Source organism: Echinops telfairi, unplaced genomic scaffold, assembly GCF_000313985.2.
Source record: "Echinops telfairi isolate 266 unplaced genomic scaffold, ASM31398v2 ScPeMD7_7469;HRSCAF=8507_0, whole genome shotgun sequence".
NCBI classification, from domain to species: domain Eukaryota; kingdom Metazoa; phylum Chordata; class Mammalia; order Afrosoricida; family Tenrecidae; genus Echinops; species Echinops telfairi.
Genome location: NW_022111372.1, coordinates 92,622,333 through 92,642,317, shown reverse-complemented (window position 1 = coordinate 92,642,317; position 19,985 = coordinate 92,622,333). Strand labels below are relative to the sequence as shown.

The window sequence follows — 19,985 nt, the reverse complement described above, 5'->3', positions numbered from 1 at the left end:
CAAAGTGTTTGCAAACAGGTCAGAGAGGAAAGCGTTAGGTAACAATTCCCAGCGGAGACAGCGCACAGTAAGACTAAATGAAGTTTCTGCAAGCTCCAGAACACGGGTTGACAATCCCAGAGTGCTCACCTTTGTGGAGTCTAAGCACACGGAAATGGATGTAGCTCTCCTTTCTCTGACTCCAGTGTCCTCGAGCCTCCAGAGATCCTGCCAGGAAACACATCTTTGGAATCCCGTTTTCTGACTTCCTTTGTTTTAAGTTACAAGAGACCCTAAATCTCAAACATAATTTAAGGAGTACACGTATTAAGTCTTAAAACAAGGACAAGACAAAGGGAGTTATGGTGGCATCTAAGGAGTCATAACCACACAGCCACTTCACTAGGACATGGGGATACAGAGCCTGTCACCAAGTCATGACCGCTGGCAGGCCAATGCACCACAGTGGCGGTTGGGAATACAGACGTGGGAATGCAATCATGATTGGGACGTGTACGTGACATTACCTGATTGGTCCAGGGCCTTTGACCTAGGCAGTCAGGGTCTGATTCAGGATGTGACCCCTGACTTCAAGGGGTCTCCTGCAAGGACACACCCAGGCAAGCCCTCAGGCCTCTCAGGGAGCCTGCCTTTTCCTGGGCTGATCAGAGGGACTGGAGGTGACCCACTTTCCAATGGACTCTGCCCCAGGGTAAGGCTGCCTACATCCCTGCTTAATGGTCAGACACAATTCAGTAGAGGCTTGAAAGACACCTGGGACTCTGCAAATGGATTTTGGGCTTTCACTGTCATCCATAGGCTTCTGCAAACAGGGTGCTGACAATGTGCTACACTTCTTGAGGTTCCGATTTGGAATTGAGTCAAGGTGCGTAGAACTTGGCAAGGGACTGGGAAGGCATAAAGACAGGTTTGATGAAGGCTTTTTTAGCCTGGAGAAGTGACGGTTGAAGGACGCTCGGGAAGGCATTTAATCGTTTGAATTTGAAGGCCTGTTGGAGCACTGTGTCAAACAGATGGTTTCACTCAAGACTAACTATACGTGGACTTCCCTTAAAGGCAGAAAGGATTTAAGTTATCCTTTATACAAGAGCTCAGCTGAAAATGCGCAACCTTGGGAACATTTCAATAAGACATGCTGACTGTTTACTTTTGAGTAGTTGAAGGAAAACACAGAAGTATGTTTTAGTAGGATGGCTTAGGTCTAACCGGGATGATTCGCTTTGCTCTAACTTTGTTAGACTGTAGGCCCAGGACATACCATCTTCCTTTCCTCCCATCCTAACTGACTATTGATGGAACCACGTTTTTTGGCGTGATAGCGTAGTATTAGAAATATACTTGAGGGATATTGAAGTAGAGCCAGGTCTTCAATTTCTGACTTTCATCAGGAGATCTTGAGGCTTGGAGGGTTCAAGAGCATGCGTGTTGGTGCCCCAGAGACCCCGTTTCCAGTCTGACCTCCGTTCCCTGGTTCTTGGTTGAATTACTGAATCGCTTGGCCACCTCAACATGAAAGCACAATCAGAGTAGTACTGAGAGGTTGATGCAAGGCCCAGTCCCGGTGCCTGGTGCACAAGACGTGCTCGGTAAACGTTAGTCATTATTAATGCCTTATTCGAGATTTTGAAGCAGTTCTGGGAACTCGGCAGCAGCCGCATAATGACCCTTTTTTAACCTACTGTGTGACCTCTGCCCTTCTTCCTTCCTTACAGCTCCTGGCATTCCTGCAAGGACTCTTCACTTTCTATCACCATGGTTATGAACTGGCCAAGGATTTCAGCGACTTCAAGACCCAGCTGACCATTAGTATCCAGAATGTGAGTGGGCAGAGGGCCAGGCTCCCCTTTACTGGTTAAGGAAAGGGAACACACACACACACACACACACACACACACACACAAGGGTCCGGTTGCCATAGAGACCATTTAACTCGCTGGGAGTGCAAGTGAGGGGTGTGTGTGTGTGTGTGTGTGTGTGTGTGTGTGATCTCCCTTGAGTTCCACGAACAGCTAGGAGACAGGCATTTCCAGGGTGTTTGAAGAGCCCTGGTGGCATAGTGATTATACATCAGACCGCTAATCGCAAGGTCAGTAGTTCAAAACCACCAGTTGCTCCATGGTAGAGCGATGGGGCTTTCTACTCCTGTAAAGAGTATAACCTCAGAAACCCCACAGGAGCGGGCCTACCTGGTCCTGTAGAGTTGCTGTGAGTTGAAGTCAGCTCAATGGCAGTAAGTCTGGAGGCTCCAGATCACACGGTCATTCCTCTTCTCCCGTGATTTCAAAGCACGGTTTATGTTCTTGGAAGGGCTGTTGCTGATTCTGTTTGAAATCTCTAGCCCCAGAGCCCGGGTTTCCTTTGGCATCAGAGACTCTAGCCCAGCCCAGCCCAGCCCAGCCGCCCTTTGTGCGTGTAGCCCCTGCTCCAGTGTCTTCCTTGGCGTGTGTGCTCTGGGGGCAGGTGTTGCACACACTTTGGCCTCTGGCTCAAAGGAGGTGCTCTTGTTTGACTCTTAGCGAAGCTGACAGGCGAGCCTAGTGTGTGGGCGAGTCCCCTTCTCAGTCCCAGTTTTCTGACAGCTGACCTGTAGGTGCACACAATCCTCCTGGTGGCTCTTTGGTTTGCGGCTTCTGGGACTTGAGCCTGCTTCTCGGTGTATGATTGTGTTGTCTTCATTTTTTTTTTATAGCTTGTCTCTATGATCACGTGTAGAAAAAGCCTCAAATACGACGGGGGCGGGGGGCTTCAAGAATTTCGTGGGAAAATTCCATTTTCTTTTCATCTTTTTCCCCATGATCATTGTAGTCAAGAATGTTCTCTTGACACTGTGTCGTCCTGGAGGATGGGAAGTGAGAGAGTTTGGGATCAAGTTCCGCAGAGGACAGCCTCACCTTAGCCTGGGCTCCTCAGAAGGGCACTCGGACATGGAGAGGTGGTTGAAGGAGGTTTCCCGGGCAGAGCGTGCTGACATCACCTGTGGGAGAGTGGGGAAGCAGGGGAAACTGAATTGGGATGCAGCTGCTACAGCAGCGGTTCTCAACCTGTGGGTTGAGACCCCTTGGCTGGGGGGGTGTGTGTGTGTGTGTGTCAGACGACCCTTTCACAGGGGTTGCCTGATGCATAACGGTAGCAAAATGACAGTGATGAAGTAGCAACGAACATAACTTTATGTTTGGGGGGGGGCTCACCCCAACATGAACTGTATGACAGGTTGAGAACCACTGTGCTACAGAATCCTCAGCCATGTCCATGGGAGCTCTGGAGCTGGGCCATCCCTTCAAAGTTGTCCTAAATTAAAGCAAGGGGAGCCGCTTCTTGCCTTTCCATCTTTGTCCCTTGCTGGCCATTGACTTCGGGCTGCCTTGGGGAAAGAAGTAACCTTGAAAGGAGCAGCTCCCATTTGAAGGCCCCTCCTAGGGAGACACTCCCTTGTGTAATCGTTTGTGCCTTTAGCAAGCACCATTCCCGGCAGCCTGAGAAGTGGGGGTCTGGGCGGGAGCAACACAGCATCTACCCTAGGCCCCAAGGCCCCTGGGAAGCCCAGTTCCCTGGGATGCTTGTGTAAGCTCAGGCTTCTGGAATTGGAGGGGCTTGAGGGGCAAGGCCGGGTATTTGCAGTTTCACAAGTTCCCTCGGTGACATTAATGGTTACGAAAAGTCACTCTGGCCAAAGTGTGCTTCTGAGTGGCTGGTTGCCTCTTCCTTAGATGACTGGTCTCAGATCTAGAGGTTCTATTAAATGAATATCCTGACTCGTTAGAGATGGGAACCAAGATTGCCTTTCTCTGATTCGGCTAAATTTTCTTTCCTCCTAGACAAGAAATCGCTTTGAAGGTACCAGGTCAGAAGTGGAATCGCTGATGGAAAAGATGAAGGAGAATCCCCTTGATCATAAGACGATCAGTCCCTATACCATGGAGGGGTACCTCTACGTCCAGGAGAAACGTACGTGCTTTTGACTCCCGCCCGCTTGGGTCCTGCCTTTTGTTCCAAAGGGGAGCAGCTCCCTCTTGAAGGGCCTGCTTGGGAGGCTCCTCCCACCCGCTGTGGACTCATCTGTTCCAACAGCAAGTGCCATTCCCCGAGCTGCAGAAGTAGGGGTTTGGGCAGCACCCTGCAGCCTCCATGCCAGGTCCCATGGGCCTGGGTGTGTTGCAAAACGTCCGTCGCTGTTGAGTCAGTCTCACCCCATGGCGATATCGCGGGTGTCAGGGTAGCGCGTGCTCCATCTGATGTTCATTGACATTCCTTTTTCAGGGGCCCTGGCAGCAAAGGGGTTGTGCACCCGACTGCTAACCACAAATGTAGTGCAAAACCGCCATCCGCTCTGCCGGAGAAAGCGGCTCCCTATTCCCATAAAGCGTGGCGGCCTCAGAAACCCCCTGTCCTGTAAGGTCTCTGCGCCAGCCTTGACTTGCTGGCAGTGAGTTTGCTTTTTGAACTTGCTCTTTCAGACGTAGATCACCAGGCCTTTCCTGTGAAGACCATCGGGGGGCCTGAAGCGCCCAACTTGTGGTTAGCACCTGAGTGCGTGAAGGCCTTGCTGCTTCACCTTGTCCCTCAGCCTGGGCTGAGCTGAATGAGAGCCATTTTGTAGTGAACATTCCACAGGGGACGATGGTGTCCCCAAGGGTCCTGTCTACGTCTAGTTGATGTTGTCTGCTTTCTCTGTAACGGGGAATTCTTTGAGGATTGACCGAGGCCTTTGTAGGCTGATAATACCATCTTCTTTAAAGAGTATTTTGTTGCTCAAGTAAGTGATTGAAATATGGAATGATATATGTACTAAATCCCAACCCAAAAAAGGCAGTTGAACAAGCACCTGGTCAGAGACTTGAAAAATGACAGCAGCAAACGTCTGCGCTGTCGGGCTTTCCTGAAAGGGTACTCTTGAGGGTGGTTCTTTTAGATTACACTCGGATATGAGGGTGTGTCGAAAAGTTCATGGGAAAATGGCCTTAAGCGACAATGGGATTTTTCCATAAGCCTTTTCGAAGCACTCCCACCCCACCCCTGCAGTCCTTTCCATTCTGCATCTCTGTGCCATGGCTGTATTCCAGATCTTATTTAGTCCTGCTGAAGTGTAATTTGGGGCGTGGAAAGAGGTCGGAATTGCGGTGTGTCTGTGGGCAGAGCTGCAGGGAGCAGCTGTGTGGGAAGCAGGAAGTCCCCATCCCAGATGCGACTGGGGAAAGGCACTCAGACTCGCCTGCCTCCCTGCGCTCTCTGCTAAGTCATCTCACTCCTGTGGGGAAGAGCGGAAACCTGTGACGGGGTTGGTGCTGGCAATGTGAATTCGTGTCCCCAGGGAGCCTTGACTTCCCTTATGTTTTCGGGCCTGTTGGCTGCAGCACTAGTGGGAAACAGTCTGCCCTGGGCCCTGGGGAAGAGCCCTGGGCGGTTCCGTTTCCAGCCTGGGGGTCAGCTTTCCGCCTGCCTCAGGCTAGCTGTTGAGGAGCGTGCATTGTGCCAAGGAGCAGATTACAGAGCGGCGAGCGTTGTGGGGTATGGCTGCATGTTTGTCCAGTGAATGGCGTGCAGTGGACATGCACAGATATTTTATGGGACATATTTCCTTGCAGGTCACTTTGGAACTTCTTGGGTGAAGCACTACTGCACGTACCAGCGGGATTCCAAACAGATCACCATGGTGCCATTTGACCAAAAGTCAGGAGGGAAGGGGGTGAGTACATTGAATGCAATGTCATGCTCACTCTGTTTGGCTAACACAGACCAATCTAAAACATGTAGGAAGGAACACCTCTGGTTTTCAGTGTAATCAAGAAACAGATTTTTCCTGCTGTATTTCCAAGGGGCCTCTATCCCTAAAGAATAATAAAACAAAACCAGATGATTATTGTCTGCTAAGTTAGAGTGGGAACTGCGAGTAAGCAAGATTGCCGTATTTCCTGTGTGTACACTCTAAGGCAGGGCTCCTCAAACTTTTTAAACAGGAGGCCAGTTCACTGTCCCTCAGACCGTTGGAGGGCCGGACTATAGTTTACAAAGAAACTATGAACAAATTCCTTGGCACACTGGACGAGTCGGCTGCTAAGCAGGACAGGCCGCGGCGGCAAAAACACCCGCGGGCTGCATGTGGCCCGCAGGCTGTAGTTTGAGGACCCCTGCTCGAGGTATGCCGAATGTGCTAGAGGCCAAGAATTCTCAGAGGACCTCATCCTGTGAAACCGACTCCTTGGCCCTTTCTCTTGCCTGGAGAGCCACCCTTTGATGGTGTAGATGTTCCAGATGTCTGCTGCTGTGTAACAAATCCCCCTAAACCCAGTGACTTAAAAACAATATCGATCATCTTATTATTCTCACAGCTCCTGTGGATCAGGAATTTAGCAGGCATTTTGATGGGTGGGTCAGTCTTGGCATCTTATGCAATCCCAGCGGCTAGAGTTGGAATAATGACAGTTTGAAACACTGGAAGGCTATCCAGGGATAGCTCTCTTTACCTCTCTCCTCTTCCTCCTCTTCCTACCCCCCCCCCTCCCCACTGTGCATGGGCCATTTTGGGCTTCCTCACAATATGGCAGCCTGCCGCCTGCCGAAGGGGTCAAGAGTGAGGATCACCGAGTAAGGCAGAGCTGGATTTTCTTTAAATGACTTAGTCTCAGAAGCCATGTAGCATTGCTGTGCCCTACCTCTTGATTGGGTCAGTCATGAAAGTTCACTTGTATCAATAATGAGGATGTAGGCCCTGCCGCAGAGTAGGAGGAAGATCAAAATCTCATTGGATGAAGAGCACGTGGGATGGAAGATATTGTTGTGGCCATGCTGGCAATAGACAGTTGGCAGCATCCAGTGTTCTGATATCTTTGCTGTTGGGGACTTCCTTGTGTGCTCCGTGGCTTCTTCATGTCCACACAGCTGTTGTCACGCAAACATGACAACTGTGAGGACGATGCAGGATCGGACGATGCAGCACAGGTTTTGTGCTGTTCTAGGATGGGTCACTATGAGTCAGGACTGATTGTACAGTCCCTGACAACAATATGTTTTTAATATTTCCCCCCCAGCATTATTTGTCTGCTGAGGTCTGCGGATCATTGAGATTCCACATCAGCAAGTTCTCAGTTTTATGGGAGGGAAGGAAGGAAACATACTTCATGGTACTGGTTCTTTTCATGTGTGTCCCTACACCCCCACATCTGTGGTTAATCCTAGGAAGCCATTGTGGAGTAATGAGCTGGTCGTTCAAACTCACCAGCTGCTCTTTGGGAGCAAGAAGTGGCTGTCTACTCCTGTACAGCCCGACGGCCTCAGAAACCCCACGGAGCACTTCCGCTCTGCCACAGAAGGCTCTGAATCCGAATGGACGTGAGGACAGTGGGTCTTGGTCTTGGGATGGTATTCTCTACGAGCCTTCCAACCTCGGCCCTCGTGGTGCATCTACTGCCCCATGTTTGGTTTGTGTGTGGGCATTGTAATGTCATGGTTAAGAGCATTAACTCTGAAATCGACCGCCCGGCCCGCTCATGCTGGGTGCTGTTGTCGTTGCTAATAGCCACTCAGCCATGCTGTCTGTCTCGCTCGCTGTCACTTCCAGGTATTCTTCCCGGGTTTCTTGTACTTAGCCCACGATTGCGAAGGAATATCGCTGCCAATAAGAAATGAATAAATAAAAGCCCTTTTAATGTTTCTTGGCAAGGTTGGGTTGACTGCCAATTAATCTCCGGAAAACAGACAAGTTCCGCAAATATCAGAGCATAGAGGAATTACAGCAGGAATATTAAAAGGCTGTATTAATAGGTGCTCCCTGGTTTTCATGAACTGGAAGTAGAGTGTGCCTTCCTTGACGTTAGTTACACTCCTTCCTCACGCCTACTCCTGCTGGAAATCAGCTTCATGCCATCATTCTCCCCTGCTCTTGTCTTGGGGCTCCTTCCCACGTGCTGTCACAGGCCGCTGAGCTTCTCTCTTCCTTCCTGGGCAGACTGGAACGTGAAGCGCAGAGGCTGATCATGATAGCTGCTTGGACCCCCAAGGCTTTGCGATTTAAATTTGGCTAAGAGTTTACGTGAACTTCTGACCGAAACTGACCTGCCTCGAGTGCTAGCTAAGGAGGCCTGATAGTGCTGTGGGAAAGCTTAGACTTACTGACCCCAGGAGCAGGCGTTCAAGTCCCTCAGTTGCTCCTTGGGAGAGCATTGAGGCTGTCTCTTCCTGTAAAGAGTTACAGTCTCAGAACCCTCATATGGGTTACTCTGAACTGGAATCCATCTGATGGCAGTGAGTTTGGTGTATCATGAGTATAAGGAGCAGGCTGGTGGTGCAGGTGAAGCACTAAGCTACTAACCAAATGGTCAGCGGTTCAAAACCACCAGCTGCTCAATGGGAGAAAGATGTGTCAACCTAACGTATGAAGATTTATAGCCTTAGAAACCTTATGGGGAAATTGGACTCAATGTCGGGGGCTTACAATTGTTTTTAACTATGATTTTTAATTTTCCTTATAACAATTCCTTTTGTTTCAATATTCCTTTCTGAGTTCGTTCCCTATATTGTCTTGTTTGATCTTTATCACAGTGCAGGGAGGCCTAGCCAAATGCCCCTTCTGTAAAGGAGGAAACAGGTTCGTGGACATGAGCTGTGAGCTCTGAGACCACAGCGCTCACGGTTACAAGCTTGTGCTCGAACCCAGGCCTGCTGATTTGGAGACCCGGTGCTTTCTGTGACGGCACCCTGTTCATTCCGCTGTGCAGTGCAAGAGGTGTGAGGACTGGCTGGCCTGCCCAGGGAGCTGGGGGCACCCTCCTGCATGTCGGTGCAAAGCTCGCCTGGGGGCTAGAGGTCGTAGTGACTTGGATAAGGGAGTGCTTTCTTAGTGCAGCATGCCTTCTGTCCACCTTTGCTCTCGCCTCTCTCCATTATCTGGATTATTTTCCTTTGTAAGTAGCTTCAGGTCAGGAGTGATTTGCACTGACTTTTGGAGACCAGGCCCTGTGTGTGGCTCCATGTGTCTTCTCATACATACATCCAACCCTTCACTCTTAAGACTCTCAAATTGACAACAGATTATGTAACTACCACACATCCCAAGGGAATATGTTCCCGTTTGTTCTGTTGCTGCATTGCAGACTTCAAAGACAGAAGGGATGACTTGAAGGACTGGGATGCTTCCCCACTGCTAGCACCTGTAGCAGCTGTTTACCGGCATCGTTAACTTACTGCCCCATTGATAATCTCCGCTTTTTGTGAAACATTTACTTAACTGTGGTGTGTTTCATTTTGCAAGTACACAATTCGCTTGTCACTGTGCAGCTGTGCTCTTACACCATCAGAGTCATGCCATTAATGACCCAAATAAGGATAATAAAATGAGCTGCTCCTCTGGTTAGTAGTATAGCAGTACTGTGGTTTTAATCTTTCTATGATGCAATTTTCTCATCGGTGAAATGAGACTATTAAGAAGATCCTAGTAGGTTTGTTGAGGATTTCCTGGATTCACATATGTGAGACATAGAGGACCATAAATTATGACAAGTCTACACAGCCAAAATATTACCGGTGATATACCCTACCTGAACGTAGAGACCATCTCAGAACAGATTTGACACAGTGATCCACGACGAGTGATCGAAGACCAGACACCACGATTGGTGTTTCTCATTTTGAGACTGTGGGACTGCCTGCCTGCCTTTCTCTTCCCCACAGTGCTTGTCCTGAGTGAGAAGGGGAAGGTTTATCTTGAGTTTGGGTAGATCGGGTTGTTTGAAGGAGAAATAAGCCACTTGCCCATTATGGGCAGGAGCCCTGGGGTGTAATTGGTGACAGCTGGGCTGATAACCACAGGAGCAGCAGTTTGAACCCACCGCCACCCCGAAAGACGAGGCCTGCTCCACCGTGAACATGTGCAGTCTCAGAATCTCCCTGGGGCAGTTCCGCCCTGGCCGTGGGTGACTATGAGTCAGGCTCGGGTTCGTGGCAATGAATTTGCATGTGGAGTCCATAACCGTGGCCCTTCCCTTACTGCAATTCCAGATACATTGCAGCCGTGGGTCTCCACCTTCCTCATGCCACAACCCTTTCACACAGTGCCTCATGCTGTGGTGACCCCCAGCCATAAAATTATTTTAGTTGCTACTTCATCACTGTCATTGTGCTACTGTGATGAATCGGGTGACCCTGTGAAAGGGCCATTCGACCCCTGAGGGGTCGTGACCCACAGGTTGAGAACTGCTGCATTACAGGGTTAGAGACAGTCATGGCATGACTTGTGGGCTCCAGAAACGCGAGGTGTTCGCTTTGCATGTAAAACAAGCACGTATGAGGGGACTTCAAAACGTTGGTGGGAAAATGGAACGAAAGATAACAGAGTTTTCCCATGAACCTTTTGAAAGCCCCTCTCCCACTGATGCTCCTGGGAGTGCACAGAGGTTGAGCGAATGGTTCCCAGTTGAGATTCTTTTCTTTCTGCCGTATCTATCCTTTCTCTTCTGCCTCCCCTTATATGGAGCAATGTCTGAACATTGTCCCTGTTTATTCATATTACTTAAAAATAGTCAACAGTAAAAACCTGTGCCTAAAACCAAAACACTTTGTGCAGTGTATATCCAAAGCCTTAACATGCACTTTGCTTTAATAAGTTCATGTCTGGGAAGATACACAAGGGTAGTCAGATAGGAATGCCGAGTTGTACACAGGATGTCCATCTGGGCATCCTTCACAATGAAAACCTCGACGTAAGCTCCTTGCCCTCTTGTGGAAGAATCACTTAGTCAGGCCTGGGGCAGCACCCCTGCTTGTCAGCTGGCTGGGCCTGTGGGCAGAACACTGGTCTCTGATATTTTCTGAAGAGGTTAATGCGCAGATTTGTTTTTGGAGTGGTGTGTTGGGCCGGGTTGACTAGAGAAACAAATCCCGTGGCACTCATATATATGTAAACGAAGAGCATTATATCAAGAAGTAATTATATATAAAGAAAACATCCAGCCCAGTCCAATTCAATCCGTAAGTCTAATAAAAGTCTGTAGAATGCAGGAAGATCATAGGCTGGCGTGTGCCAAGTTGTGTGAATCCAATGATGGCCGGGCTCCAGCAGCTCTCAGGGAGGCCCAAGCGTGAAGGTCAAGTCAAAGCGAGAGGGAGGTTTCCTGGGTCCTCCTTCTGAGAGGGCCATGCCCCCCAGGAGGCACTGTCATGCTGTGACCTGATTGACAGATTGAATACCGCCCCCACACTTTTATATATGAAGTTGACGTAAAATTTTGTAACGACCATGAATGGCAATACGTAGGTTCCCTTGTGGCTCTTGGAGGTGCCTGCCCTCACCCCTCTGAATTATTTGTAAGCCTATTTCCAAAATACATCTAATTTGATGGCGGGCAGCCACAATATTGTAGCTGGCATATGTGCGTGAGAGAGGACCGGCCATCTCTCCCTTGGTCAACCCCACCCTTTGACTTCCCACCTGTAGGCCAAAAGCCTGGACAAGGCCAGAGAAACTACTCAGAAAAGATCTGGGGATACATAATAACCACACTCCCCCCAAACAAAACAAACACAAACACAAAAGCCGGCTGCTCTTGAGACTCTGTAGGACAGAGCTGTACCCTAGCGCTCCTGAGGTGGCCTTCGTTCTGAGAGCAGACAGGCACATCTTTTGACTGGGGTGTGGGGACTGCTGACCTTTCAGGCTGGCACTGTGCCCTCAGGACTCACTTAGCATAGCAAAGACACGTAAATTGCCCCCGAAGGTCACTTCTCTGCTGTTTGGACCATCTGTGGTTTGTTTGCTTTTTGCTTTTTAAAATGTGTATTTTAACATATAAATTTAAAATCTGTATTAAGCCCTCTGCACATCTCTTAGGTAGATCATTTCCACCATGTATTCACGTGGCGCCATCGTCAGATGCAATCAGCTTGATGAGAACTAACAAGATCACTTATTATTAAATCGTGATGAGCTAAGTAGCTAGTTAGTTGGATGCCATTGAGTCAACTCTGACCCAGGGTGACCGTGTGACATTCTGGTGACAGAATGAGATATTGCCCCATCCCCTGTGTCATCCGCATCGCCACCACATGGTCCAGTCCATTTTGGGGGCTGTTGTTCTAATCCCACTTAGGATCTCATTGCCTTGCAGGCCTCTATTTCATCCATCGTGATGTCCTCCTGACCATGTGTTTAAGGCAAGTGAGTCAGACAGTGTTCTGTTGTAATCTGTAAGGTTTTCATTAGCTAATTTTCAAAAGTAGATCACCAGGCCTCTCTTCCTAGACCATCTTAGTCTGGAAGCTCTGCTGAGAACTCTTTGCCATAGGTCACCCTGCTGGCATTTAAAGTACTGGGGGCATATCTTCTAGTATACTAGCACAGCGCACCACAGTAAGATAAACTGATAGCTGGATGGTGAATTATAATAATAGCAAATACTTATTGGGCATATACTACATGCTCGGCACTGTGCTAAGCATCTTTAAAATAAATTTTATTGGGTGGTCTTACGGCTTTTATAACATTCCATACATCAATTCTATCAAGCATATCTGTACATATGTTTCCATCATCATTTTCTTTTTTAAAAACCATTTCATTGGGGCTCCTACAATTCTTATCACAATCCATACATCCATCCATTGTGTAAAGCACATTTGTACATTAATTTCCCTTATATTCTCAAAACATTTGCTCTCCACTTAAGACCCTGGCATCAGTTCCTCATGTTCCGTCTTCCCTCCCTGATCTCCCCTTCCTCATGAACCCTTGATAATTTATAAATTATTATTATTGTCATATCTTGTACTGTCCAACATCTCCCTTCACCCACTTTTCTGTTGTCCATCCCCCAGGGAGGAGGTTATATGTAGATCCTTGTAATTGGTTCCCCCTTTGCACTCCACCCTCCCTCTACCCTCCCAGTACTGGTCCTAAAGGGATAATCTGTCCTGGATTCCCTGCGTTTCCAGTTCCTATCTGTACCAGTGTACATCCTCTGGTCTAAACATTTACTTTCTATTGGAGCCCTTGGTATCAGCTCCTCTTTTTTCCTCTCCCCCCCGCCCACCCTGGTGACCCCTTGATAAATTATAAATTATTGTTGTTTTCATATCGTACACTGACTGCTGTCTCCCTTCACCCACAATTCTGTTGTTCCTCCCCTGTGTGTATGGGGAGTATGCATTGCTAATTGTGATGGGTTTCCCTTTCTTCCCCCCACCTTTCTCCCTTCCCTTCTGGTATTGCTACTCCCATTTCTGTCCCTGAGGGGTTTATAGGACCTGGATTCTGTGTATTGTGAACTCTTATCTGTATCAGTGTACATGCTCCAGACTAGCCAGAACTGAAAGGCAGCACTGGGGCCATGATAGTGGAGGGTGAGGATGGTGTGTTTCATTGGTGCTATACTGAACCCTGGCTGACTCATCCCTTCCTGTGACCTTTCTGTGAGGGGATGTCCTATAGTCTTCAGATGGGTTTGAGTCTCTGCTCTGACCCCCCTCATTCTCAACAATATGTTTATTTGTTTGTTTTGGGTCTTCTGGTGACTTACCTGATTCCATGTTACCTGATTCGACACCTCATGGTTGCAAGACTGATGTGCTTCTTCCATGTGGGCATGTTGCTTCTGTGCTAGATAGCTGCTTGTTTAATTTCAAGCCTTTAAGACCCAAGATAATAATACTTTTGATAGTCAGACACCATCAGCTTTCTTCACCACATTTGCTTGTATACCCATTTTGTCTTCAGCGATCATGTCGGAAGGGTTAGCATCCCAGAATGCCAGATTGTAAGAACAAAGCGTTCTTGCATCGAGGGAGAGCTTGAGCAGAGGCCCAAAGTCCACGCACTTCCTCAGTGTATTGCCATATAAATATATGTACATAGGCCAATACCTTTATTTTTATGAATTAACATATTTACATAAGTGTCCACCTATATTTATACCTCTATCTGTACCTTTGCTTCCTGGATCTTTCCTCTGTTTTCTTTTAACTTCTTCCTGTCCCACCATCATGCTCGCCTTTCTTTTGCTTCTTGGTAATTCCTCTCAGCGTGATTGCTGTTGCTCCACCACCACCAGGAAATCTATGTCCTCCTCGTTGTTGCTTTTAATTCCCTAGTTGTTCCCCTGTCTGTGGCGTTGTCTGCTCACCGCTCCTTTCCCCCAACTCCACCTCCTCCTAAGTCCCTGCAGAACCGTTGGTCCCATTGCTTTCTCCTCGGGCTTGCTTCCCATGCCTGTCTTATATAGGTAGGCAATACAATAGCACACAAATAAAAAATAAAACAAAAGATGAAATAAAAAGAGAAAAACAACCATAAAAACAAACAAAAGAAAACTAGCCCAAACCAAAACAACAAAGTATACGTAATTCCAGGTCTGTCTGCTGGCCTTTATGACTATCTCCCCACTTCTCCTGGGGGCGGCAGGAACTGCCACTCCTAGCCGGGTCTATTTTGGGGGCTCCTCAGGGGTTTTGTGACTTGGCTTTGCTTCAGTTGCTGATCCGTTGTGTTGCTTTCTTGGTTTGCCTCACTGTGGGGGTGGTCAGACCAGACTCACTCCCCGCCGTGTGACGACCCAGTCTTGTCTTCTGTTGCCCTATGCTCCAGCAAGGGCCATCATGTCTTGTGCTATTGTTGCCCCTACAGTCCTCTCTGCCTTATGTGCTAAGCATTTTTGCTCGCACTCTTTATTTTTACAAAACTTTATTATTATGTGATGATGAGATCTTAACAGAAACAGCAACCAGCTCTACTTTATAGACGAGGAAACTGAGGCATGGAGGCTTACATAGTTGGCTTAAAGATCTTCCAGGTTGATCAGAATGCAGCAACTGGTGCCCTTCAGGTCTTCTGCGGACCATAGCTCTGTGTGTGTGTGTGTGTGTGTGTGTGTGTGTGTGTGTGTTTTGGGGAAAGAGGACTTCTAAGTTGTGGAGGAACAGCAGTCTCTTTCCCAGAAACTGAGTGTTCGGGTGTGGGTATCAGGAGGTTGTCTGGGTAGAGTAGATTCCTTGAGGCCTCTTCTTAAGTTGATTTTGAATAGAAATTGTCAAAGCGGGCCAGGGGCATGAGTCCGCTGGCAGCTACGGTCCTTCTAGAGACCATCTGCCAGCTCTGGAAGGTTGCTAAAAGCAGAGAATGTTACAGGAACCACGAACAGGGAGATGATGACGATGGTGCTCACGTGCCATTTCCTCTATCAATAATTCAACATTCACTCGCTGTCACGTATCTGAGGCAGGCTTTATTCTTTAACCTTTTATATCGAAGCTGCGAATTCATAGGAAGTTGCAAAAATAGTACATGCATTTTGGGTCACAGCAGCATACTATCAAAACCAGGGAATTGACATCAGCTCAGTCCCTTGACTTTGGTCAGATTTCTCCAGTTTTGTTCACACTCATTTGTGCCTCTGTGTGTTTATGTCTGTATCCTAGGGGGCTGCAAAAAGTGTGTGGAAAAATGGAATTGAAAAATAATGGATTTTTTTCTTCAACCTTTTTGAAGCCTCTCATGTACGTTTGTATCATTCTGTGCCATTGTAGTCTATGTGCATATTCGTGAAACCCCCACTGCAATCAAGATACAGCACTGTCCCATTACCGCAAGGATCCTTTCTGCTACCTTTATAGTCACACCCAACCTTTCCCTCTTCCTTCCTTCCTCTGGTCCCTAAGTCCTGGAAATCATTAGTCTGAGACAGGTTGTGTGATAATTCTCATTTTATGACCTGAGATCCAGGAAAGACTGGCAGCCTTCCGAATGGCTCCCAACTAGGTGAAAGTGGTACCAGCTTCGGAACTGCTCAGTGGCCCTGGGAAGGGGCATGAAGTTGGATATTTTTTAGGATGTGTTGTATGAGGACAGGATTCCTATGCTTATAGGACAAAAGGAACACGATTCCTGGTTGGTGGACTGTGGGACTCCTGTACATGGTTTTGACAGGTATCTGCAGCTGGGATGGGGTATGTCTCCGAGCTTCCGAGTTGCCAACAAGACCGCACCAGAGCTAGAAACTGACTGATAAAGAGAATATCAAAATTCCTGATGAAGAGGGCCAATAGAGAGTTTAGAGAAGTAATTCTTGTCTGGGTTGTGATACAATTTCACTGATGATCATGAGTCATAATAATAATTATAAATAACAATAATGAGTAATAATAAATAGCCAATGTTCATTCCATGATGCTCACCTCCCCGATACGATCGCTGAAGACAAATGGGTGCATAAGCAAATGTGGTGAAGAAAGCTGATGGTGTCTGACTATCAAAAGATGTAGCATCTGGGGTCTTAAATGCTTGAAGATAAACAAGTGACCATCTAGCTGAGAAGCAACAAAGCCCACATGGAAGAAGCATACCAACCTGTGTGATCATGAGGTGTCGATGAGATCAGGTATCAGGCATCAAAGAACAAAAAATCAAATCATTGTGAATGAGGGGGAGTGTGGAGTGGGGACCCAAAACCCATCTGTAGGCAACTGGACATCCCCTTACAGAAGGGTCGTGGGTAGGAGACAAGCAAGTCAGGGTGCAGTGTAGCAATGATGAAACATACAACTTTCCCCTAGTTCCTAAATGCTTCCTCCCCCACCATTATCATGATCCCAATTCTACCTTATAAATCCAGGTGGACTGGCTACACTGGTACAGATAGGAACTGGAAACAAGGGAATCCAGGACAGATGAACTCCTAAGGACCAGTGGGGAGAGTGGTGATACCGGGTGGGTGGAGGGAACGTTGGGTAGAAAGGGGGAACCGATTACAAGAATCTACATATAACCCCCTCCCTGGGGGACAGATCACAGAAAAGTGGGTGAAGGGAGACATCGATCAGTGTAAGACATGACAAAATAATAATAATTTATAAATAATCAGTGCTTTATGAGTGGGGGGGTGGCGGGGAGAGAGGAGAAAAATGAGGAGCTGATATCAAGGGCTCAAGTAGAAGCAAATGTTTTGAGAATGATGATGGCAATAAATGTACAAATGTGCTTGACACAATGGATGTATGTATGGATTGTGAAAGAGTTGTACAAGCCCCCTGTAAAATGATTTAAAAAAGCATTAACCAAAAACAAGGCTCCCAGAACCGATGGAGTACCATAGAAATGATTCAACAAACTGGTGAAGCCCTGGAAGCACTCCTTCATCGATGCCGGAATACTTGGAAGACAGCTGTTTAGACAATTGACTGGAAGAAGTCCATGTTCGTGCCCATTCCAAAGGACGCTGACCTAGCAAAATGCTCGAATTATAGAACAATAGCATTAATATCACGTGCAAGTAACATTGTGCTGAGGATTACCCAGCACTGTTGGCGGCAGTGCATTGGCAGCTGCCAGAGGTTCTTCCGGAATGACCATGGGATGTCACTGCTGATGCCAGATGGGTCTTGACTGAATGCAGAGTACTAGGAAAATGTTCACTTGTGTGTAATTGACTGCGTGGATCATAAGCTCTGGATGACCCTGAGAAGAATGAGGAGTGCAGAACACTTCGTTGTGCTCACGTGGAACCTGTACCTGGATCAAGGAGCAGTTGTGCCAACAGAACAAGGGAACATTGCATGGTTGAAAATCAAGAATGGTTTGCACCATGGTTGTATCTCCTCACTATACTTGTTCAGTGTGTACGCTGAGCAAATAATCAGAGAAACTGGATCATATGAAGAAGAACGTGGCATCAGGAGTGAAGGAAGAGCCATTAACAACTGCAGTATGTGTATGACACAAGCTGAAGCAGTTGCTGATGAAGATCAAGGAGTGCAGCCATCAGTATGGATTTACAGTTCAAATCCTCACAACTGGACCAATATGTAACATGATAAACAGAGAAAAGATTGAAGTTGTCACGGAGTTCATCATTTTAAAATAGCTTTATTGGCCTATAATTCACATATTATACAAGTCTATAGTTCAGTGACATCAAGAAGTGTTGTACAATAATCTCCATCATCAATTTGAGAAAAATTTTTTTGTTATTAACTTCTCATTTTCCCCCAAGAAACCATTAATCCAGTTATTGACTCTAGATTTATCCATACTGGATTTTAGATACAGAAAAACATACAAGTAAAAAAAAAACAAAAAACAAAGCAGATTCATATCCTCAATAGAAAAGAAAGCACAAAATACTAAAAATTATACAAAACAAAATATTTTAAAATCTATTAAAATATTAAAAAACAAATTTAAAATGGATCATACAGGAAGAATTTTGCCTTGCTTGAATGCACAACCAATACTCTTGGAAGCAGCATTTAATAGATCAAATGACACATTGCTTTGAATAAATCGACTGCACAAGGTCTCTTTAAAGTGTTGAAAAGCAAGGATATTACTTTGAGGACTAGGGTGCACCTAACCCAATCCAGGGTATTTTCGATTGATTCGTATGCATGTGAAAGTTGGACATTGAATAAATAACGAATGACTGATGCATTTCAGTTATGGTGCTGGCGAAGAACATAGACAGGACCACGATTGCCCAAGAACCAGCCAGTCTGTCTTGGAAGTAGTAGTCGGAATGCTCTGCAGAGGCAGGATGCGAGGTCTGGTCTCGTGTACTCTGGTCGAGTTACCGGGAGAGAAGGACATCAGGCTTCAGTGGGCAGCGGTGAAATAGACGAGGAGGCCCTCACCACAAGCACTGACACCGTGGCAGCACGGCGAGCTGAAGGACAGCGCCGGCAAGGCTGGTGCAACCCCAGACTGTTTCATTCCGTTGTGCAGAGGGTTGCTATGAGTTGGAACCAACGATGATGACGACCACTGCTACTACTAAACTGAGAATGCTAGCCCAGCGGCCGCAATGGGTCAGAGCAGACTAATTTTGGGGGGAAGTAGATTAACAAGCCTCTCTGTGTAGGAGCCCCTGGATGGACTTGAAACTCCAATTTTGGGTTGGAAGCCAAGTGTGATAACAGTTTGCACCACCCAGGAAATGCAGCCCATGTGGAGGATGACTAACAAGCGGACTTTAAATTCAAGAGACTAGTGGGAGCATCCGAGAGTGAGCTGAGCATCCCTCCAGCCTTATCCTAGAGGGCACATGGAGGGCACACTCCTCCTTCTGAAGAAACTTCCAGCACAGCAGAAGCACAGCGCCACCACGAGTTGGGTGGGAGACTAGACCTGTCTGCATCTTCCCTCTTCCCACCATCTTTTCTCATCCCAAGCTCTTTATTATCATCCTTTTTTATTTTTCCTTCCTAAAACCCCACTGCCATCAGGCATCGAGTCTGAGTCATGGTGACCCTCTGGGCTGAGTGGAACTGCTTCCTGGGGTTTATGAGGCAGAGGCAGACAGACAGCCTCCTCTGTCTCCTGCACCAACAGGCCTCCTCTCTTCCTTCACAGCATACATTTATTGTCTCGAAATAGACATTTCTCTCCTAATTTCTTCTTTGTCACTTATCAGTTTGTTAGGGTTGCCTATTTCTCCACTCTTTTTTCCTTTTTAAAATTGTTAATAGTGGAGTAGTTGAACAGAAGCCCTGGTAGCATAGTGAATTACACAGTGGGTTGCTGACGGAAGGTCAGTGGTTCAAACCCATCAGCAGCTCCGAGGAGGAGGGAGCATGAGACTTTACAAAGAGTTACATTTTGCAAACCGCAAGGGCAGTTCTACTCTGCCCTGTAGGGCACCGTGAGTTAGAATTGACTGGATAGCAGTGAAGCTTGTGTAAATTGAACAGACCATTTTTGTAGATTCTTCTTGTTAGCGTATGGTCACGCGTAGAACAGTCTTTCTCTTTTTGTGGGCTTCAGTTGATAGACATTTGTAGACCCCTTTACCTTCCATTTCTCAGGAATGACTCAAGTAAGCCTTTTCAGTGGAAGTTAGTCCAGAGCCATTAAGTCTTCAATATAGTTCGACTTCAAGTCGCCAGAATCCCTGTGGCTGGGCATTTACATTTTACACATTTGGAGCAAGAAGAGTTGTCAGTCTGAGAAATAATCTTTACTCATAAGTACAAGATAATAGAGGGTAAGACCTGTGAAAATAAAGAAACTTTTCCTA

General features: G+C 47.1%; 1 protein-coding gene across 1 annotated transcript in view; it reads left to right on the top strand.

The window, feature by feature from the left end:
* The window catches only part of ARHGAP26 (Rho GTPase activating protein 26), a 529,711-nt gene that overhangs the window by 160,801 nt on the left and 348,925 nt on the right, over window positions 1–19,985 (top strand). Inside the window, exons 9-11 of the mRNA XM_013005615.2 lie at window positions 1,713–1,817; window positions 3,816–3,945; window positions 5,583–5,683. Coding sequence (XP_012861069.1) covers window positions 1,713–1,817; window positions 3,816–3,945; window positions 5,583–5,683 — 336 coding nt within the window. The remainder of the gene's footprint in view (window positions 1–1,712; window positions 1,818–3,815; window positions 3,946–5,582; window positions 5,684–19,985) is intronic.